General features: G+C 48.6%; 1 protein-coding gene across 2 annotated transcripts in view; it reads right to left on the minus strand.

Moving 5' to 3' along the window:
* Positions 1-24192, minus strand: part of ITPR3 (inositol 1,4,5-trisphosphate receptor type 3) — an 825364-nt gene that overhangs the window by 512571 nt on the left and 288601 nt on the right. For both annotated transcript variants that reach the window (XM_077295501.1, XM_077295502.1), the window contains one exon: positions 17300-17441. In XM_077295501.1, coding sequence (XP_077151616.1) covers positions 17300-17441 — 142 coding nt within the window. The remainder of the gene's footprint in view (positions 1-17299; positions 17442-24192) is intronic.

The raw sequence follows: 24192 nt of genomic DNA on the forward strand, positions 1-24192 counted from the left end.
GTTGTCGATATCGTAGTTACGTTCGGCAGACGACAGTTTCTTGGAGAAATAGGCGCAAGGACGCAAATCGCTCAAGGATGAGCCTTGTGACAACACCGCCCCCACACCAACCTCAGACGCATCAACTTCCACAACAAAAGGTTTCGATACGTCTGGCTGCACAAGAATGGGGGCCGAAACAAAACTGTTCTTAAGAAATTCAAATGCGTACAGCGGCCTCAGGCCAAACAGAGAAATTGGTACCCTTTTTAGTCATGTCCGTTAGCGGTTTAGCAATGATAGAAAAATCCTTGATAAACATCCTATAGTAGTTAGAAAACCCAAGGAACCGCTGAAGTGCTTTTAGGTTATCAGGCCGTTCCCAACGCAACACCGCTTGCACCTTAGCGGCGTCTATCTTAAACCCAGAAGCTGACACAATATAACCCAAGAAAGGCAACTCCTGAACCGAAAATACACATTTCTCAAGTTTTGCATAGAGCTTATTCTCACGGAGAAGCTGTAACACCTGCCTGACATGATCTAAATGAGTCTCACGGTCGCAAGAATATATGAGAATGTCATCTAGGTACACAATAACGAATTTCCCAAAACATGCGAGAACACATCATTTATGAAATGTTGAAACACTGCAGGTGTGTTTGTCAACCCAAATGGCATTACCAAATTTTCAAAATGACCCTCAGGGGTATTAAAAGCCGTCTTCCACTCATCACCTTGACGGACTCTTATGAGGTTATACGCCCCCCTGAGGTCAAGCTTGGTAAACCACTTAGCACCTGCCACCTGGTTGAACAAATCTGGTATCAGTGGCATAGGGTATGGATCACGAACCGTAATCTGGTTCAACTCCCTGAAATCCAGACATGGGCGTAGTCCGCCATCTTTCTTCTTAACGAAGAAGAACCCCGCTGCCACAGGCGATGACGAAGGCCTGATGTGCCCTTTGCTCAAACTGTCAGCAATGTAATCCTTTAATGCTTGTCTCTACGGACCGGAGATGTTAAACATCCTTGCTTTAGGCAATTTAGCCCCTGGTTTAAACCTGATAGTACAGTCATAGGAGCGATGTGGTGGCAACTCTGAACAACCCTTCTCAGAGAACACATCCGCAAAATCCTGAAGTGACTCAGGAACACTTGAAGTCACAGCAGACACACATGTGGCCAGGCAATTCACCTGGCAGAATTCGCTCCACTGAATTATGTCCTGAGTTTTCCAATCGATAACCGGGTTGTGCATAGACAACCATGGGAAACCCAAAACCACCTGTGCAGGAAGATTCCTGAGCACCTTACATGTAACCTGCTCGAAATGTAGAACCCCAATGTGGAGTTTCACCTCAGCCACAAATTCAGTAATCTCCCCCTGTGAGAGAGGAGCTGCATTGATGGTGACCACGCGGATAGGATGAAGCAGTTTTTCGATCCTAAAACCTGCTGTGCGCGCAAACTCCTCATCAATGAGATTTGTGGCAGAACCACTATCCACAAAAACAGTGATTGGCAGCTCTCTGCCAGCGATAATAACTTTGACAGGCAGCATGCATTGAGAAACCACCATGGAGGACATGCATAAGCTCAGATTGGTCTCCTCCACACCCTCTGAGCTTAGAAGTTTTCTGCCGTTGCGTTTTTCCTTAGACAGCAGAGGACAAATGTTAATAAAATGACCAGTTGTACCACAGTAAAAACAGGCTCCCTGCTTCTTGAGCACAGGGGCTCGGTGCTTAACATGTGACACCCCTGAGATTTGCACAGGCTCCGTGGGCTCACCTGCAGCAACCACACGTGAACCTACACCTTCTCCCATAGGCGGCGTCTCAGGCTCCCCCTGACACAAACGGCGATCAATGCGGACAACAAGACTCAAAGCGGAATCCAGAGAAGCAGGAGCCTCGTACATCAGGAGGGCTTCTTTAACCCTTCCAGAAACCCCATGAATAAACTGACTCCGCAGCGCGGGATCATTCCACTGAGTGTCGACCACCCAGCGGCAAAATTCAGAACAGTAATCCTCTGCAACACGCTCCCCCTGTCGAATAGTGCGTATCTTAGATTCTGCTAGAGCCATTCTGTCAGGATCATCGTAAATGTCTCCAAGAGCAGAATAAAAACTCTCCACTGAGTTAAGTGCAGCAGAATCAGAAGGTAAAGAAAACGCCCCTGCTTGAGGATCCCCGTTTAGTAATGAGAACACCAGACCCACACGCTGAGCCTCATTACCTGAGATCGGGCGCATACGAAAATAAAGTTTGCAAGTTTCCCGAAAAGTAACAAATTTACTGCGTTCCCCAGCAAACCTTTTAGGCAAAGGAAGCTTAGGCTCAGCAACTCTACCTGCTGCTCCAGCTTGCACATTAGATACTGCTAGTCCCTGTTGCTGCACTGCCCCCTCAACTTAGTGACCTGTAGGAACAGCGCCCTCAACTGGCGAGTTACGGAAGTCATGGAATCCATGGAATTCAAATAATGTTGGCCGATTATAATGTCACGGGAAGCCTAGGTAGGCAAGAGCTAATAACCCAGGCCCCTGCGATTTCCCTCAACTCTGGGAAACCCTGACTGACCCTCTCCCAGAGTTTACACTGATGGTGTGCATGTCTGGGCCTCCACCCTCACCCTGTCTCCTGTTTCAACCCTAGGCTGAAACCTCCACCCACCACCCAGTGAAGGGACCACTAACCAGTACCCACAGTTAGCACAGACAAGGATAACGGAAAATATACACCACGCCGCAGTCACTCAGAAATACACAATAAATGCACAGGGCAAAACAAATACAAATATAGGAAGGAGGAAAATATGACAAAGGGAAATATACACCACCAGATACAATACTCCTTTTCCTAGACCACCACTCCAGACCGAGATAACCAAGCACAAGACAGAAGCTATAATCGGCGACGCCCAATGTTCAGAAGAACAATTTAAAGGCAGTGGGCGTGACCCAGCTTCCAATCCTAGCACCAGCTAAATTAACCCCGGACCAGCTAGACAAAATCTAGCCGATGCCACTGAGAGCATAGTGGACAAAAGCGGAATTACCGCTGTCTGTCGAATGCCCGAGTATGAACAGCGTCCGACATGACAGGTAGTCACCGGAAATGGTTTTCATGTCACAGGTGTGCCCTGTCAGGTTTAATAAGTGGGATTTCTTGCCTTATAAATGGGGTTGGGACCATCAGTTGTGTTGTGCAGAAGTCTGGGGGATACACAGCTGATAGTCCTACTGAATAGACTGTTGGAATTTGTATTATGGCAAGAAAAAAAGCAGCTAAGTAAAGAAAAACAAGTGGCCATCATTACTTTAAGAAATGAAGGTCAGTCAGTCCGAAAAATTGGGAAAACTTTGAAAGTGTCCCCAAGTGCAGTTGCAAAAACCATCAAGCACTACAAAGAAACTGGATCACATGAGGCCTGCACCAGGAAAGGAAGACCAATAGTCACCTATGCTTCTGAGGATAAGTTTATCTGAGTCACCAGCCTCAGAAATCGCAGGTTAACAACAGCTCAGATTAGAGACCAGGTCAATGCCACACAGAGTTCTAGCAGCAGGCACATCTCTACAACAACTGTTAAGAGGAGACTTTGTGCAGCAGGCCTTCATGGTAAAATAGCAGCTAAGAAACCACTGCTAAGGACAGGCAACAAGCAGAAGAGACTTGTTTGGGTTAAAGAACACAAGGAATGGACATTAGACCAGGGGAAATCTGTGCTTTGGTCTGATGAGTTCAAATTTGAGATCTTTGGACCCAACGACCGTGTCTTTGTGTGACGCAGAAAAGGTGAATGAATGGACTCTACATGCCTGGTTCCCACCGTGAAGCATGGAGGAGGTGGTGTGATGGTGTGGGGGGTGCTTTGCTGGTGACACTGCTGGGGATTTATTCAAAATTGAAGGCACACCAAACCAGCATGGCTACCATAGCATCTTGTGGCGGCATGCTATTCCATCCAGTTTGCGTTTAGTTGGACCATCATTTATTTTTCATCAGGACAATAACCCCAAACACACCTCCAGGCTGTGCAAGGCCTATTTGACCAAGAAGGAGAGTGATGGGGTGCTATGCCAGATGAGCTGGCCTCCACAGTCACCAGAACTGAACCCAATCGAGATGGTTTGGGGTGAGCTGGACTGCAGAGTGAAGGCAAAGAGGGCTAACAAGTGCAAAGCATTTCTGGGAACTCCTTCAAGATTGTTGGAAGACCATTTCCGGTGACTACCTCTTGAAGCTTATCAAGAGAATGCCAAGAGTGTGCAAAGCAGTCATCAAAACAAAAGGTGGCTACTTTGAAGAACCTAGAATATAAAACATATTTTCAGTTGTTACACACCTTTTTGTTAAGTATATAATTCCAAATATGTTAATTCATAGTTTCGATGCCTTCAGTGTGAATTTACAATTTTCATCGTCATGAAAATACAGAAAAATCTTTAAATGAGAAGGTGTGTCCAAACCTTTGGTCTGTACTGTATATATATACAGTATATATATATATATATGTGTGTGTGTGTGTGTGTGTGTGTGTGTGTGTGTGTGTGTGTGTGTGTGTGTGTGTGTGTGTGTGTGTGTGTGGGTGTGTGTGTATATACATGTTTTCACGGATGTTTGAGCCCATGGATCCATTCTATGTCCATTTTGCAAGCTGGCGAGAAAATCTCGCTGTACGGATGCCGTACGGATTACATATGGAGGTTTACATGCACAAAATACGCAGCCACACCTTGCCTACGGATGACATGCAGATCACTGTTCAGGGAACATTTCTGCATATTTGGTCTGTAAAAAACGGACCGTATTTTTATACGTTGTGTGTGACTCCAGCCTTATAGCGAGACTACAATTACAGAGCTATATACTGTATGCAGCACATATACACAGATACACACTATACATGCACACACATTATATATACACTTTATAAATATAGAAACACACATTATATATACTTTATAAATATAGAAACACACTATATAAAGTATATACACACAGAAACATTCAGTTTATATACAGTATGCTCACATACATATACAGTTTATATATATTTACACAATAGCTGAGTGCTTTTAAAGGGAATCTGTCAGCAAGTTTTTGCTACCTCACCTGAGAGAAACCTGATGTAGGAAAAGAGAAGCTGAATCCAACCATGTATCACTTACTTTATTTTTTGGATTATAAGATGCATTTTTTTCCCAAATTTGGGAAGAAATGTGGTGCGTCTTATAATCCGAAGGTAGCTTAACGGGGAGAGGGGGTGACCCGGCAGTGCTAGGCTGCGGGCCTTGGGCTTTACTAAAATGTTGGGGGTGAGCGTAGTCTCCTTCCTATTGATTTCCCTGTGGTGGGTGGCCCTCCAGCGGCCATTTTCCAGAAGCCCTCAGCAGGGAAATCAATGGGTAGGGTACTCCACTCACTGACGACATTTTATGAAAGCCCAGGGCGCGCAGATTTGCACCACTGGGACACCCCCTCCTCCAAGCCCGGGAACCGCAGCATCGCCCCACTCTTGCCGCTGCCAGCCTCCTGCAGCAGTGACCCTGCCTCCTGTGATACCGCCCCATTGCAGCCGCCCCCTTGGTAAGCTACCATAAAATTGGACAATAAGATGCACCACCATTTTATTTAAAACATGTTTTCCGTATTTTCCTCCACAAATTTGAGGTGCATCTTATGGTACGGAGCGTCTTATAGTCCACAAAACAAGGTTGTTTACTGGGTGCTGCCACTCTGACACAGTGAGAGTTTTTAGATTTTGCAATTCAGCAGGGCTGAGGAAGCTAATCACTCCCACACCAGTCTCTGTATATCCAATGTACATAGACAGAGAGGTGCCAATCACAGGTCACAGGTGTGTCGGACTAGCATACAAGAGCTGCTGTGACCCATCAATGATAAGCTCCTGGTACTATAACAACCATTGCAAGCAAATAAAACCACAGAGCTTGATAAGAGTGGCATAGCTAAAATCTGTGTTTTAACCCATACCTCATGTTGTCTTCATATTACATAATAAAAACCTGCTAACAGATTCCCTTTAACCCCTTCCAACTAGACCTTATGATTTCACTTTTTACTTCCCTTCTTCCAAGAGCCATCACGTTTTATAATTGTCTGTCCACATAGATGTGTGAGGGCTTATTTTTTGAGTGACAAGTTGTACTTTTGATCGACACCATTCATTGTAACACATAGTGTACTGGAAAGCAGGGCCGAATTTCCAAGTGCAGTGAAATTGCAAAATAATAGAATTCTGCCATTGTTTTTTAGGAATTGTTTTTATGGTGTACATTGTGTGGTAAAAATGACCTGGCAATATAATTATCCTCATCAGTATGGTTACAGTGATACCTACTATGTCCAGTTTTTTCATTATGTTACAGATGAAAAAAAAATCAGCAATTTGAAAAAAAAAATAAAAAATTATCGTGTCGCCAGCTTTCATTTCTTGATCGATAGAGATATGTGAGGGCTTGTTTTATGTGGGGTGAGACAACACAGCATTACAGCATTTTTTGGTGCAATTGCGGTGACCAAAAACTGCTATTTTGGATTTTCTTTATGATTTTGGTGTTTATTGATCGGATTAATTATTTTATATTATGATAGATCTTTTTGAACACAGTCATACCACAGTGATTTTTTATTATCTTTATTTTTAATAGGGGAAAATGGGTATGATTTAAAACTTTTATGCTTCTTTTTATTTATTTTTTTTTCATATTTTTTAAACCTTTTTTTACTTTTTAGTGTATTTATTAGTCCCCTTAAGGGACTTGAACCTGCAGTTATCTGATAGCTTGTATTATGTACAGCAATACCACATTATTGCTGCATATAGTAAAAATCACAACCTCAAAGGCTGAGTTTTAAGGGAGCTCTGTAATGACAGGCACAGAGGTCTACAACAGACACCTGACCAGGGATGCTAACTTGAGTTTTTATTTTTCTGGAAAGCTTATCAAAAAATCACAGACAGACAAAAATCTTTAAGAACACTTTGAAAATCTATAATAAATCATTATGTTTATAAGTGATCCATGTCTACAGACCATAATTCTGATATGAAGACATCATCTGCATTCTCTATAAACTGTAAAATAGTGATAATTATAGTCAAAATAATCTGTATAATTTTCTTCAGGTTTAAATAATTAAAGATCGATGAAAAAAGAAGCAAAACAGCGGCACTCACCGATTTGAAGGCAAATATTCAGTCCTTTATTACACCCTTCACAGTGTGTTTAAGCGACATGTGGACGTGCAGGTTCAAGGAGACATTCAGGGGGAGAGAGAGTGGACGATGGACGTTTCGCGGCTGAATGCTTTAACGGGTCGAGGCAGTATGGATGTATATGAATTTTTCTTCAGCTGAAGCACCATCTACCGTTTGAATGTAGGCTGTGATATTTCAGTTATTAAGGGGATCCACATCTCTAACAGTGCTTGAAGCTATTGCTCTGGTGCGGTTCTGCTGTTTCACTATGCCTGTACTTTTAAATAATTAAAGCCTTAACAGACACCTTAACATTTCTTTAATGACAGGGCAAAAAAGTGCCCTATTTTCATGGACTGTCCCAGAAATTCTGGATGGTTGGAAATCCTGCCCCCGGCTGTCATAGCAACCCATCGGAGCCCTGCAATTGTGTCACAGAAGCACTGATGAGTGCAAACAATGATACGCACCCATGCCGGTGTGCTGGTAATGCCACTTTCAGAGTTTGACATTGGCATTTAACAGCTCCGCTCGCAGCTGTTAGAGTCAGGTCCTAGCTGTAACACATAGCCACTACTTACTGGGTATGTGGCAAGCTCACCCCGTGAGCCCACTCCATACACTTAGTACCGACATACTCTGTACAGGTATGGCGAATATCGGTAAAGGGTAAATCAAATGCTCTTGATTAGGTGTTCATCATCATGACCATCTCTAGGGAAGAAGATGGGTTGGCAGTTTGTTGGTCTGGAACATTAAGGTTTGTGTTGACACAATGCCAAAGAGGAAAGACATCAGCAATGATCTTAAAGAAATTGTCCATCAATATGGGAAAGGTTATAGGCAGCTTAAATTTAATTTCAAGTCCATCATTCTATAGTGAGAAAGATTATTCACAAATGGAAAACATTCAAGATACTTGCCAATCTTCCCAGGAATGAATGTCCCAGCAAACTCACTCTAAGGTCAAACTGTCCATTGCTTAGAGAAATTGCACAAAATTCAATCACTACACATCAGACTAAAAAGATCACAGTTAGCGCGATAGATATTCAATTACAAAAAGACTAAACAAGTATGACTTGCTGGAAGGGTTGCCAGGAGGAAACCTCTTCTTTCTAAAAAGAACAGGGCAGCTCTGCTACAATTTACAAAATTGCATGTGAACAAACCACAAGGATTATATAACAACTAGATGGCAGCCCGATTCTAAAGAATCGTGAGTCTAGAATCCATATATACTTTATTTATTCAAATGTAAGAATAATACAATTAATAAATAATAGTAAGAAAGAACAAAAAATGGCTGCACTCACCAGCTCTTGACAATTCTTGACAGTACAGCACATTTCTGATTGGTCGCTCGCGGCAGGCGGCAACCAATCAGAAAAGTGCCGCGCACCACGAAGGCATATATCTTTGTCCACCCTGAGCGGGTGTAGGACGCTGGTGACGTCACTTATCTCCGGACATTATCTCCGGACAAAGCCACGGAAGTTGGCACAAATTGCCGGAAGTAGTATTCTAGGCCAGAGGTCCCCAACCGCCGGTCCGCGGACCGGGACCGGGCCATTGGGGTTTTTCAGCCGGTCCGCGGCGCCCCTGTTCAGCGGTCACGTGGGACCGCTCATTAGAGAAATGAATAGGCTGCTCCACCTCCCATAGGGGCGGAGCCGCCTATTCATTTCTCTAATGAAGCGGTGCCGGTGACCGCTGATAGAGAAAGAGGCTGCGGCGGCACCGAAGACAGGCAGGGGGAAGGAGCGGGACGCCGGGAGCAGGTAAGTATGTCATATTCACCTCTCCTCGTTCCCACACGCCGGGCGCTGTCTCCATCTTTCCGGCGTCTCTCTCTCCTCACTGACTGTGCAGGCAGAGGGCGCGATGACGCATATAGTGTGCGCGCCGCCCTCTGCCTGATCAGTCAGTGCAGAGAGACGCCGGAAAGATGGCGCCGAGGAGCTGCAAGCAAGACAGGTGAGTATGTGTTTTATTATTTTTATTGCAGCAGCAGCAGCACAGCTATGGGGCAATAATGAACGGTGCAGAGCACTATATGGCACAGCTATGGGGCAATAATGGTGCAGAGCACTGTATGGCACAGCTATGGGGCAATAATGGTGCAGAGCACTATATGGCACAGCTATGGGGCAATAATGGTGCAGAGCACTATATGGCACAGCTATGGGGCAATAATGGTGCAGAGCACTGTATGGCACAGCTATGGGGCAATAATGGTGCAGAGCACTATATGGCACAGCTATGGGGCAATAATGGTGCAGAGCACTATATGGCACAGCTATGGGGCAATAATGGTGCAGAGCACTATATGGCACAGCTATGGGGCAATAATGGTGCAGAGCACTGTATGGCACAGCTATGGGGCAATAATGGTGCAGAGCACTATATGGTACAGCTATGGGGCAATAATGGTGCAGAGCACTATATGGCACAGCTATGGGGCAATTATGAACAGTGCAGAGCACTGTATGGCACAGCTATGGGGCAATAATAAACGGTGCAGAGCACTGTATGGCACAGCTATGGGGCAATAATAAACAGTGCAGAGCACTGTATGGCACAGCTATGGGGCAATAATGGTGCAGAGCACTATATGGCACAGCTATGGGGCAATAATGGTGCAGAGCACTATATGGCACAGCTATGGGGCAATAATGGTGCAGAGCACTATATGGCACAGCTATGGGGCAATAATGGTGCAGAGCACTGTATGGCACAGCTATGGGGCAATAATGGTGCAGAGCACTGTATGGCACAGCTATGGGGCAATAATGGTGCAGAGCACCAGGGAAACAAGCATGGTGCTCCCACTCATTCTGAACCTATGGTAAGTTGAATCACATTCTCATTATAAATGTCATAATTATATGATAAGTATGCACTAAGCTCCATCCCTCCATAACCCCACCCCCATATGACCAAAGCCCCGCCCCTGCCCCACCCCCACCGGGCCATGGAAAACTGGTCTTGCTTAAAGCCGGTCCCTGGTGCAAAAAAGGTTGGGGACCTCTGTTCTAGGCAATTATATATTAGATTTTAATGTTATCAGTGTTTACCTTTGAACGTTTATATTGTATTGTCCTGTCACCAGCCATGTGTACGATTATCGGCCGAAAGCCTCTCTGGAACCAATAATCACCCCATGTAAAGGTATCTTTATAAGTTAAAGATTCAGAATACTATGACTTTTATCATATCCTGAACAGTCAAGTTTTTTATGAACCGTTAAGGTTTTCTGGTTGAAGTAAAAAAAACTCTGAGTGTTTACAGTTTGAAACCATAAAATGTTGAAAAATTATGTCATTCTTGAGTATATCACTCAATGGTGCTCATAAACGTGTCAAATTTGATCTATAATATACTTTAATATACGTTACTTTAATCTTTAATATACTTAAGAACAGGGCCCCAGACATCAAACAGGGGGTCTGAAACACCGCACAGTGGTCCAAAATATCGCTGTGCTCTGCCTGGTGCCCCATATGCTGCCTGGGGCCCCTGTGCTCTGCCTGGGGCCCCATATGCTGCCTGGGGCCCCTGTGCTCTGCCTGGGGCCCCATGTTCTGCCTGGGGCCACTGTGCTCTGCCTGGGGCCACTGTGCTCTGCCTGGTGCCCCATATGCTGCCTGGGGCCCCTGTGCTCTGCCTGGGGCCCCATGTTCTGCCTGGGGCCCCTGTGCTCTGCCTGGGGCCACTGTGCTCTGCCTGGGGCCCCATATGCTGCCTGAGGCCCCTGTGCTCTGCCTGGGGCCCCATATGCTGCCTGGGGCCCCTGTGCTCTGCCTGGGGCCCCATATGCTGCCTGGGGCCCCTGTGCTCTGCCTGGGGCCCCATAGGCTGCCTGGGGCCCCTGTGCTCTAAATGGGACCACTGTGCTCTGCCTGGGGCCCCATATGCTGCCTGGGGCCCCTGTGCTCTGCCTGGGGCCCCTGTGCTCTGCCTGGGGCCCCATGTTCTGCCTGGGGCCACTGTGCTCTGCCTGGGGCCCCATAGGCTGCCTGGGGCCCCTGTGCTCTGCCTGGGACCACTGTGCTCTGCCTGGGGCCCCATATGCTGCCTGGGGCCCCTGTGCTCTGCCTGGGGCCACTGTGCTCTGCCTGGGGCCCCATATGCTGCCTGGGGCCCCTGTGCTCTGCCTGGGGCCCCATATGCTGCCTGGGGCCCCTGTGCTCTGCCTGGGGCCCCTGTGCTCTGCCTGGGGCCCTATGTTCTGCCTGGGGCCCCTGTGCTCTGCCTGGGGCCACTGTGCTCTGCCTGGGGCCACTGTGCTCTGCCTGGGGCCCCATAAGCTGCCTGGGGCCCCTGTGCTCTGCCTGGGACCACTGTGCTCTGCCTGGGGCCCCATATGCTGCCTGGGGCCCCTGTGCTCTGCCTGGGGCCACTGTGCTCTGCCTGGGGCCCCATATGCTGCCTGGGGCCCCTGTGCTCTGCCTGGGGCCCCATATGCTGCCTGGGGCCCCTGTGCTCTGCCTGGGGCCCCTGTGCTCTGCCTGGGGCCCTATGTTCTGCCTGGGGCCCCTGTGCTCTGCCTGGGGCCACTGTGCTCTGCCTGGGGCCACTGTGCTCTGCCTGGGGCCCCATAAGCTGCCTGGGGCCCCTGTGCTCTGCCTGGGACCACTGTGCTCTGCCTGGGGCCCCATATGCTGCCTGGGGCCCCTGTGCTCTGCCTGGGGCCACTGTGCTCTGCCTGGGGCCCCATATGCTGCCTGGGGCCCCTGTGCTCTGCCTGGGGCCCCATATGCTGCCTGGGGCCCCTGTGCTCTGCCTGGGGCCCCTGTGCTCTGCCTGGGGCCCTATGTTCTGCCTGGGGCCCCTGTGCTCTGCCTGGGGCCACTGTGCTCTGCCTGGGGCCACTGTGCTCTGCCTGGGGCCCCATAAGCTGCCTGGGGCCCCTGTGCTCTGCCTGGGACCACTGTGCTCTGCCTGGGGCCCCATATGCTGCCTGGGGCCCCTGTGCTCTGCCTGGGGCCACTGTGCTCTGCCTGGGGCCCCATATGCTGCCTGGGGCCCCTGTGCTCTGCCTGGGGCCCCATATGCTGCCTGGGGCCCCTGTGCTCTGCCTGGGGCCCCATATGCTGCCTGGGGCCCCTGTGCTCTGCCTGGGGCCCCATGTTCTGCCTGGGGCCCCTGTGCTCTGCCTGGGGCCCCTGTGCTCTGCCTGGGGCCACTGTGCTCTGCCTGGGGCCTCATATGCTGCCTGGGGCCCCTGTGCTCTGCCTGGGTGTAGGACACTGGTGACATCACTTATCTCCGGACATTAGCTCCGGACATTAGCTCCGAACATTATCTCCGGACATTATCTCCGGACATTAGCTCCGGACAAAGCCACGGAAGTTGGCACAAATTGCAGGAAGTAGTATTCTAGGCAATTATATATTAGATGGGCATTTCCTGAAGGAAATACATGGTGCTTGAACAGCGCTACCAGCTTTACAGCAGCACTTTTCACACACGGGACTGGGGGGTGCGCTTACTTTTGCACCCGGGGCCGGGGGCGCGCTTACTTTTGCACCCGGGGGCGCACTTACTTTTGCACCCGGGGGCGCACTTACTTTTGCACCCGGGGGCGCACTTACTTTTGGTGGGCGGGGCTCCTCGGCCTCCGATTTGGTGGGCGGGTACCGGCCTCCGATTTGGTGGGCGGGGACCCTCGGCCTCAGATTTGGTTGGCGGGGACCCTCGACCTCCGATTTGGTGGGCGGGGACCCTCGGCCTCCGCTTTGGTGGGCGGGGCCCCTCGGCCTCCGATTTGGTGGGCGGGGTCCCTCTGCCTCCGATTTGGTGGGCGGGGACCCTCGGCCTCCGCTTTGGTTGGCGGGGCCCCACGGCCTCTGATTTGGTGGGCGGGGTCCCTCTGCCTCCGCTTTGGTGGGCGGGGCCGCTCGGCCTTCGATTTGGTGGGCGGGGTTCCTCGGCCTCCGATTTGGTTGGTGGGGCCCCTCGGCCTCTGATTTGGTGGGCGGGGACCCTCGGCCTCCGATTTGGTGGGCGGGGACCCTCGGCCTCCGATTTGGTGGGCGGGACCCATCGGCCTTTGATGTGGTGGGCGGGGCCCCTCGGCCTCTGATTTGGTGGGCGGGGACCCATCGGCCTTTGATGTGGTGGGCGGGGACCCATCGGCCTTTGATGTGGTGGGCGGGGACCCTCGGCCTCCGATTTGGTGGGCGGGACCCATCGGCCTTTGATGTGGTGGGCGGGGCCCCTCGGCCTCTGATTTGGTGGGCGGGGACCCCTGGCCTCCGATTTGGTGGGCGGGGCCCCTCGGCCTCCGATTTGGTGGGCGGGGCCCCTGGGCCTCCGATTTGGTGGGCGGGGACCCTCGGCCTCCGACTTGGTGGGCGGGGCCCCTCGGCCTCCGATTTGGTGGGCAGGGACCCTCGGCCTCCGATTTGGTGGGCGTGGACCCTCGGCCTCCGATTTGGTGGGCGGGGCCCCTCGGCCTCCGATTTGGTGGGCGGGGCCCCTCGGCCTCCGATTTGGTGGGCGGGGCCCCTCGGCCTCCGATGTGGTGGTCGGGGCCCCTCGGCCTCCGATTTGGTGGGCGGGGCCGGGCCCCTCGGCCTCCGCTTTGGTGGGCGGGGCCGCTCGGCCTTCGATTTGGTGGGCGGGGCTCCTCGGCCTTCGATTTGGTTGTCGGGGCCCCTCGGCCTCCGATTTGGTTGGCGGGGCCCCTTATCCTCCGATTTGGTGGGCGGGGACTCTCGGCCTCCGATTTGGTGGGCGGGGACCCTCGGCCTCCGATTTGGTGGGCGGGGCCCCTCGGCCTCCGATTTGGTTGGCGGGGCCCCTCGGCCTCCGATTTGGTGGGCGGGGACCCTCGGCCTCCGATTTGGTGGGTGGGGCCCCTCGGCCTCCGATTTGGTGGGCGGGGCCCCTCGGCCTCCGATTTGGTTGGTGGGGCCCCTCGGCCTCCAATTTGGTGGGCGGGGCCCCTCGGCCTCCGATTTGGTGGGTGGGGCCCCTCGGCCTCCGATTTGGTGGGCGGGGACTCTCGGCCTCCGATTTGGTGGGCGGGGACCCTCGGCCTCCGATTTGGTGGGCGGGGACCCTCGGCCTCCGATTTGGTGGGCGGGGACCCTCGGCCTCCGATTTGGTGGTCGGGGACCCTCGGCCTCCGCTTTGATGGGCGGGGCCCCTCGGCCTCCGATTTGGTGGGCGGGGTCCCTCTACCTCCGATTTGGTGTGCGGGGACCCTCGGCCTCCGCTTTGGTGTTCGGGGCCCCTCGACCTTCGATTTGGTGGGCGGGGCCCCTCGGCCTCCGATTTGGTTGGTGTGGACCCTCGGCCTCCGATTTGGTGGGCGGGGACCCTCAGCCTCCGATTTGGTGGGCGGGGACCCTCGGCCTCCGATTTGGTGGGCGGGGACCCCCGCCTCCGATTTGGTGGGCGGGGCCCCTCGGCCTTCGATTTGTTGGGCGGGGATCCTCGGCCTTCGATTTGGTTGGCGGGGCCCCTCGGCCTCCGATTTGGTTGGCGGGGCCCCTCGGCCTCCGATTTGGTGGGCGGGGCCCCTCGGCCTCCGATTTGGTGGGCGGGGACCCTCGGCCTCCGATTTGATGGGCGGGGACCCCCGGCCTCCGATTTGGTGGGCGGGGCCCCTCGGCCTTCGATTTGTTGGGCGGGGATCCTCGGCCTTCGATTTGGTTGGCGGGGCCCCTCGGCCTCCGATTTGGTTGGCGGGGCCCCTCGGCCTCCGATTTGGTGGGCGGGGACCCTCGGCCTCCGATTTGGTGGGCGGGGACCCTCGGCCTCCGATTTGGTGGGCGGGGACCCTCGGCCTCCGATTTGGTGGGCGGGGACCCTCGGCCTCCGATTTGGTGGGCGGGGACCCTCAGCCTCCGATTTGGTGGTCGGGGACCCTCGGCCTCCGCTTTGGTGGGCGGGGCCCCTCGGCCTCCGATTTGGTGGGTGGGGTCCCTCTGCCAACGATTTGGTGTGCGGGGACCCTCGGCCTCCGATTTGGTGGGTGGGGTCCCTCTGCCTCCGATTTGGTGTGCGGGGACCCTCGGCCTCCGATTTGGTGGGTGGGGTCCCTCTGCCTCCGATTTGGTGTGCGGGGACCCTCGGCCTCCGATTTGGTGGTCGGGAACCCTCGGCCTCCGCTTAGGTGGGCGGGGCCCCTCGGCCTCCGATTTGGTGGGTGGGGCCCCTCGGCCTCCGATTTGGTTGGCGGGGCCCCTTATCCTCCGATTTGGTGGGCGGGGACCCTCGGCCTCCGATTTGGTGGGCGGGGCCCCTCGGCCTCCGATTTGGTTGGCGGGGACCCTCGGCCTCCGATTTGGTGGGCGGGGACCCTCGGCCTCCGATTTGGTGGGCGGGGCCCCTCGGCCTCCGATTTGGTGGGCGGGGCCCCTCGGCCTCCGATTTGGTTGGTGGGGCCCCTCGGCCTCCGATTTGGTTGGCGGGGCCCCTCGGCCTCCGATTTGGTTGGCGGGGCCCCTTATCCTCCGATTTGGTGGGCGGGGACCCTCGGCCTCCGATTTGGTGGGCGGGGCCCCTCGGCCTCCGATGTGGTGGGCGGAGCCCCTCGGCCTCCGCTTTGGTGGGTGGGGCCGGGCCCCTCGGCCTCCGCTTTGGTGGGCGGGGCCGCTCTGCCTTCGATTTGGTGGGCGGGGCTCCTCGGCCTCCGATTTGGTTGGCGGGGCCCCTCGGCCTCCGATTTGGTGTGTGCTCTGCCTGGGGCCATTGTGCTCTGCCTGGGGCCCCATATGCTGCCTGGGGCCCCTGTGCTCTGCCTGGGGCCCCATATGCTGCCTGGGGCCCCTGTGCTCTGCCTGGGGCCCCTGTGCTCTGCCTGGGGCCCCATGTTCTGCCTGGGGCCCCTGTGCTCTGCCTGGGGCCACTGTGCTCTGCCTGGGTGTAGGACACTGGTGACGTCACTTATCTCCGAACATTAGCTCCGGACATTAGCTACGGACATTAGCTCCGGACAATAGCTCCGGACAATAGCTCCGGACAAAGCCACGGAAGTTGGCACAAATTGCAGGAAGTAGTATTCTAGGCAATTATATATTAGATGTCCTATGGACACATGGGACCTAAGTGTGGATGTATGCCAACAATGTCATGTGCCATGCTTGGCAAAAAAACAAACAGCATACGAACACAATCAACTCATACTAATTATCAAGCAAAGTTGTGGAAGGGTGATATTCTAGTGCTTGTTTTGCAGCCACATGACCTGGACCTTGCAGTCACTGAATTGACTTCTAACTCCTCTGCATAACCAAGTATTTTAGAGTCAAATGTGATGGCATCTATCTAAAAGCTTGGCTGTAACTGGATCACGCATTAAAACAATGATGTGAAGCACACCTGCAAATCTACATCAGAATGGCTGAAAAAGAAAAAAAAATAAGGTGTTGCAACACTAGCAGTATTTGGTCAGTATTTTACATCAGTATTTGTAAGCCAAAACCAGGAGTGGAACATTTAGAGGAAAAGTATAACAGAAACATATGCACCACTTCTGCATTTATCACCCACTTCTGGTTTTGGCTTACAAATACTGATGTAAAATACTGACCAAATACTGCTAGTGTGACGGCAGCCTTAAAGTCTAGACCTCAACATAATTGAAATGCTATAGTGGGACCTATAGGGAACTGTGCATAGAAGAATGCCAACAAATGTCAATGAACATAAACAACATTTTTGAAGAAGAATGTGCAAAAATTCCTTCATAACAATGTGAAAGACTGATAAAGTCATGTAGAAATAAATTATTTATTAATTATTTAAGTTGTTAAACAAGGTATTGATTATGACGTGTACTTAATTTTTCACACGGTACTTCTACATTTTGACCTAGTTTTTGCTAAATAAATAAATTACACAGAGTAAGTTGTCATGTGTTGCCGTTCATCAGAGGTTGTACTTAACTAATTTTAAGACCTTCTAAGGACCAGATATTTTTTTTTATTATATCCTGATATAGAAAAATACAACATGTAAAAAAAATGTAAATAAAAAAAAAAATTAAGAGACAGCATAAGTCAGAAAATATAAAAGAAGAGATCCATAAAAACACAATAAATATAAATAATATTAATGCATCCAACCTGCTTAAGTATGTTCTGCTCCCTCATGAGCTTTTGACGCTCTCTGTTGGGCTTGGAAATCACTATCTCCAACACGTTTTGACCATTGTTTGGAACATCCACCACAAAGAAAACCAAATCTTCTAAGAGTTTGATGGCAAATCTTAAAAAAATACAACATGATTGTTTTCAATTTATTGTTTTCAAGATTCACATTCTTACAATACACTGAAAAGAAATGTCAAATGTATTATACAAAGTCATTGTATTGAAATTTTTACAACTTCTTACAATATGGCAGTATAAAGATTAGTAGAGATTATGGAATATGACAATTATGGGCAACACAGGTTAGTGGAGAGCTGTCTACACACACACACAAAAAAAAAAATATTTCCCCAACCAAATGTGCTAAATGTAATAGTTTGGGAAGTTTGGCTGAGTTCACATCATCATGTGGTTTGTATGCCAGTCAAGTTTGCAATCCGTGCGCAGCCCCGTGAGTGTGTCCATCTCACGACGGGGTGCAGAAGATACCTGCCATTAAAATTAGCACTATCTAACTCAGAAAGCAGACGAGGCTAGAGTATACTGTGATTTCTTCCACAAGGACCAGTCAAATCACTAATATGAATTAGTATTTTATTGTGATGTCAATGTGCCTTTTGTTGTGCACACAGATAGCACCCTGACTCAAAATATATTTGTCTAAATATGCCCTTACATAGACCAGGCAGCTACAGTGGCATGTAAAAGTTTGGGCACCCCCAGTCAAAATTACTGTATTGTGAACAGTTAAGCTGAAATGAGCTCTAAAAGGCCTAAAGTTAAAGATGACAAATTTCCTTTATATTTTAAACAAAAAAATACATATATTTTCATCTTTTACATTTTAAAAGGGAACCTGTCAAGTCCCCCATTCCCTCCAATCCATCAGAATTCAGCTATGTGTGATTAAACTCCCTCCCTAACCAGCCCTGCATAACATAATTCAGATAAATAAGTGCTTTAAAAAAGAATGATAACATAATTTGCACGAGCGACGTCATAACTATTTTGCTATTTTGATGTATAGAAACAGATTTTCAATGATGTTCAGATCAGGGGACTATGAGGGCCATTGTAAAACTTTCAACTTGCACATTTTGAGGTAGTCTATTGTGGCTTTTGACGTGTGGTTAGAATCATTATCCATTTGTAGAAGCCATCCTCTTTCCAAATTCAGCTTTTTTACAGATGGTGTTATGTTTGCATCAAAAACTTGTTGAAATTTCATTGTATCCATTCTTCCTTCTACCAGTGAAATGTTCCCCATGCCATTGGCTGCACCACAACCCCAAAGCATGATTGATTCATCTCCATACTTAATGGTTGGTGAGATGTTCTTTTCCTGAAATTCTGCACCCTTTTTTTCCACACAAACTTTTGATCATTGTGGACAGAGAGTTCAATTTTAACCTCATCAGTCCACAAGAGTTGTTTCCAAAATGCATCAGACTTGATTAGATGTTTTTTTGGAATACTTCTGACACTGAATTTTATGGTGAGGAAGCAGGAGAGGTACTTTTTTCTGATTACTTTTTCATAAAGGCCATATTTGTGCAGGTATCGCTGAAAAGTAGAACAATGTACCACAACTCCCAAATCTTTCTGAAGGTCTTTTGCAGTTAAACAGGGGTTCTTATTTGCCTCTTCTTCAATCCTATGACCAGCTCTCACTGAAATTCTTCTTTGTCTTCCAGACCTTATCTTGACCTCCACTGTTCCTGAAAACACTTTGCTATCTACTTATAGACTTTTTTCTGCTTTGTGGGCCTCCAAAATTTTCATTTTCAGAGTGTTAGGCAGCTGCTTAGAAGAATCCATGGCTACTTTTTTTTGGCAAAGGTGAACGGAGCCTATTTTTTCTATAAACCTGGCAAACTTGCATCACCTGGACTTTCCAAACGATGATAGTGAACAAGCGATAACCCTAACAGGCTGAAACCTTGTTCAAAGTAATCTGAGCACGCAAATCTCAGACTTTTGCATTGGTCCATTTTCCTTTTTGTCATTTTTATAAAAAATGACATTTTTTTTTTTTTGCCTAAAATACAAAGGAAATGTGTCATCTTTAACTTTAGGCCTGTAAGGGATCACTTAATCTTCAACTTGCTTAACTGTTCACAATAACAGAAATTTTGACCAGGGGTGCGTAAACTTTTACATGTGATTGTATATGTACGGCCATGAAAACCCTGGCACTGATTCATCAAAGTGGTTACTCCAGAAAACTGGCATAAAACAATTTGAATAAAGTCAATTGTTTTGCACAATGCAGAAATGCTCTAAATCTTATGACTTTTGACATTTCCATGCCAGTTTGTAGGCAGCTCCATAACAATGGGTGGAACTGGGGAGAAACCGAGGCAGCATGAGATGTGGCCACACTGGGGGTGGCGTTTTTACTCCAGAAATATTACTTTTGCGGTGCAATTGTGGTGGGGCTCAAGTCACTAACGAGATCTGCAGATTTCATTAACATGTGTGCACCTCTTAATGAATTTGGTGCATCATACTCCAAATCACTGCTATATTAAGACTGGGGTGTACAATGCCAGTTTTAATGAATCAGGCCCCTTGATTTATAAATCTAATTTTGTCACCACAAATTAAACAAGGATAACTTGCTTAAGAAACTGAGAAAAAGGAGTAATAAAGCGGTACCAGGTAGACCTATATAAAGAAACTGGGATCAAAAAGGGTGTAAACCACATGTCTGAAATCTGAGAGTTAGATAATGCTCATTTAGTAAGGTGTCACATACATACAGTGTTCTCCAATGAGCACTGCATCAAGGTTTTTTGTTACAATTCCTAAAAAACAGAATTCCGATGAAAACCCAGAAAGACCCTAAACAGACCACTCACTTTTATGAGATCAAATGAGAGACTTTGAAGTATGTATGGCCTCTGTATCATAAGTATTCATCTTTTGCACACAGGCACAAAAATGTGGCAAAATAAGTTTTTTGTGCAGGTGTAAAAAAGATGAATATTGCTTAGACAGAGACAAGTGATCTCCTATACTCACAATCTATACAGTAAGGCATTTATGAATTATAGACGGAAACCACCAATAAAGAAAAATATGCAAGTCGATAAAAATAACACTTAAATTTGTCCCTGGATGAAGCATTTCCTGCAAAATGCACGTCGGGCGCAGTGGGACCTATTTCTCTCCTTGCTTCTACCTTTTGGAGTTCTGTGGGTATACATTGAGTCCACTTGCCATATGGTTTGTTACGTATAGACATATAGGCGGCCCCTCTAGGTGGTTTACTTTGACAAGGGTGCTTTTTTTGTCTTAAGGTACCTTCACACTAAACGACTTTGCAACGAGAACGACAACGATCCGTGACATTGCAGCGTCCTGGATAGCGATATCGTTGTGTTTGACACGCAGCAGCGATCTGGATCCCGCTGTGATATCGCTGGTTGTTGCTGAAAGTCCAGAACTTTATTTGGTCGTCAGATCGGCGTGTATCGTCGTGTTTGACAGCAAAAGCAATGATGCCACCAATGTTTTACAATGGTAACCAGGGTAAATATCAGGTTACTAAGCGCAGGGCCGCGCTTAGTAACCCGATATTTACCCTGGTTACCTTTGTAAAAGTAAAAAAAAACCACTACATACTCACCCCCTGATGTCTGTCACGTCCCTCGGCGTCCGCGCTGCTGCTCATAGCTTCCTGCACTGAATGTGTCAGTGCCGGCCGTAAAGCAAAGCACAGCGGTGACGTCACCGCTGTGCTTTAGGGCCGGCGCTTACACAGTGCAGGGAAGCTGAAGGCGAGGGACGCGACAGACACGGCAATGTAAGTATGTAGTGTATGGGTTTTTTTTACATTTACACTGGTAACCAGGGTAAACATCGGGTTACTAAGCACGGCCCTGCGCTTAGTAACCCGATGTTTACCCTGGTTACCCGGGGACTTCGGCATGATTGGTCGCTGGAGAGCTGTCTGTATGACAGCTCTCCAGCGACCACACAGCGACGCTTGTTGTGAATTCTGCTTTTGGGCTCCCTCCGGTGGTTGTAGGTGGTAATGCAGTTGTCCCTGAGTTGCAGTCCTGGTCAGGTGTATCTGCTGATTGCAGTTCTGACTGGGGTATTTAGGCTTGCAGGATTCATTAGTCCTTGCCAGTTGTCCATGGTTTTGGAGGTGTTGGTCCTTGTTTGGTTCCTTCTTCCTTGTTGCCAAATCAGCAAAGATAAGTGTCTGGTTCTGTTTTTGTGGCACACATGCTGTGTGCTTAATAATTCCGTGCTATTCATTGTTTTTTTTGTCCAGCTTGATTGTTTCAGTATTTTCTCAGTCTTGTTGGATTCTCAGGAGTTGCAGATATACATTCCATGTCTTTAGTTAGATTGTGGAACTTTTTGTATTGTCTCCTGTGGATATTTTTGAAGGGTTTTAATACTGACCGCTTAGTATTCTGTCCTATCTTTCCCTATTTAGCTAGAGTGGCCTCTTTTGCTGAATTCTGTTTTCTGCCTGCGTGTGTCTTTCTTCTCCTACTCACAGTCATTATTCGTGGGGGGCTGCCTATCCTTTGGGGTTCTGCTCTGAGGCAAGGTAGTATTCCTATTTCCATCTATAGGGGTATTTAGTCCTCCGGCTGTGTCGAGGTGTCTAGGGTTTGTTAGGCACACCTCACGGCTACTTCTAGTTGTGGTGTTAGTTCAGGTTTTGCGGTCAGTACAGTTTCCACCTACTCCAGAGAAAGTTTAATGCGGCTTCAAAGTCACCGGATCATAACAGTACAACTGGCCAATAATGAGTTAAATGCATCTCAGAAGAAGGGAAGAAAGGTGTCGAGTCATTTTTTTTTTCTGTAGGTTGCTTTGCCTTTTCTTCCCTCTTTTTCTCTGGGTGGCTGAGGAATCTTGTGTTAGCATGGAATTAGCTTCTTGTGTAGACCAGCTTGCTGCTAGGGTACAGGGAATTTCTGATTATATTGTTCAGACTCCTGTTTTAGAGCCGAAGATTCCTACTCCTGATTTGTTTTTTGGTGACAGGTCCAAATTTTTGAGTTTTAAAAACAACTGTAAACTGTTTTTTGCTTTGAGACGTCGATCCTCTGGTGATTCCATTCAGCAGGTTAAAATCGTTATTTCCCTGCTGCGTGGCGATCCACAGGATTGGGCATTTTCCCTGGAATCTGGGAATCCGGCTTTGCTTAATGTAGATTCCTTTTTTCAGGCTTTAGGACTATTATATGATGAACCTAATTCTGTGGATCAAGCGGAGAAGACCTTGTTGGCCCTGTCTCATGGCCAAGAGGCGGCAGAATTATATTGTCAGAAATTTAGAAAATGGTCTGTGTTGACCAAATGGAATGATGATGCTTTGGCGGCAATTTTCAGAAAGGGTCTTTCTGAATCCGTTAAAGATGTTATGGTGGGGTTTCCCACGCCTGTCGGTCTGAGTGATTCTATGTCTCTGGCCATTCAGATTTATCGGCGCTTGCGGGAGCGCAGAACTGTGCGCGCTGTGGCATTGTCCTAAGAGCAGAGTCTTGAGCCAATGCAGTGTGATAGGATTCTGTCTAGAACAGAACGACAAGGATTCAGACGTCAGAATAGGTTGTGTTATTATTGTGGCGATGCTTCTCATGTCATTTCAGCCTGCCCTAAGCGGACAAAGAGGATCGCTAGTTCATTTACCATCAGTACTGTACAACCTAAATTTCTGTTATCTGTGTCCTTGATCTGTTCATTGTCATCATTTTCTGTCATGGCGTTTGTGGATTCAGGCGCCGCTTTGAACTTAATGGACTTTGAATTTGCCAGGCATTGTGGTTTTACCTTGCAGCCTTTGCAGAACCTTATTCCTCTAAGGGGCATTGATGCTACACCTTTGGCTAAAAATAAACCCCAGTTTTGGACACAGGTGACCATGCGTATGGCGCCGGCCCATCAGGAAGATTGTCGATTTCTGGTGTTGCATAATTTACATGATGCTATCGTGCTGGGTGTTCCGTGGTTGCAGGTACATAATCCTGTGTTGGATTGGAAGTCTATGTCTGTGACTAGTTGGGGTTGTCAGGGGGTTCATAATGATGTTCCTTTAATGTCCATCTCCTCTTCTTCCTCTTCCGAAATTCCAGAGTTTTTGTCTGATTTTCAGGATGTATTCGATGAGCCTAAGTCCAGTTCTCTTCCACCGCACAGGGACTGTGATTGTGCGATTGATTTGATTCCAGGCTGTAAGTTTCCTAAGGGCCGACTCTTCAACCTGTCCGTGCCTGAACATACCGCTATGCGGAGTTATGTTAAGGAGTCTTTGGAGAAAGGACATATTCGGCCATCTTCTTCTCCGTTGGGAGCGGCATTTTTTTTTGTTGCTAAGAAGGATGGCTCCTTGAGACCCTGTATTGATTATCGCCTCTTGAATAAGATCATGGTCAAGTTTCAATACACTTTACCTTTGCTTTCCGATTTGTTTGCTAGGATTAAGGGGGCTAGTTGGTTTACGAAGATTGACCTTCGGGGGGCGTATAATCTTGTTCGTATTAAGCAGGGTGAATAATGGAAAACTGCGTTCAATACGCCCGAAGGCAATTTTGAATACCTTGTGATGCCGTTCGGGCTCACTAATGCTCCATCTGTTTTTCAATCTTTTATGCATGATATCTTCCGGACTTATATTGATAAATTATTGATTGTATATCTGGATGATATTTTGATTTTTTCTGATGATTGGGAGTCTCATGTGGAACAGGTCAGGAGGGTATTTCAGATTCATCGTGACAAGGCTTTGTTTGTGAAGGGGTCTAAGTGTCTCTTTGGGGTGCAGAAGGTTTCTTTTTGGGGGTTTATTTTTTCTCCTTCATCTATTGAGATGGATCCGGTTAAGGTTCAGGCCATTC

This window comes from Ranitomeya variabilis, chromosome 3, assembly GCF_051348905.1.
Source record: "Ranitomeya variabilis isolate aRanVar5 chromosome 3, aRanVar5.hap1, whole genome shotgun sequence".
NCBI classification, from domain to species: Eukaryota; Metazoa; Chordata; class Amphibia; order Anura; family Dendrobatidae; genus Ranitomeya; species Ranitomeya variabilis.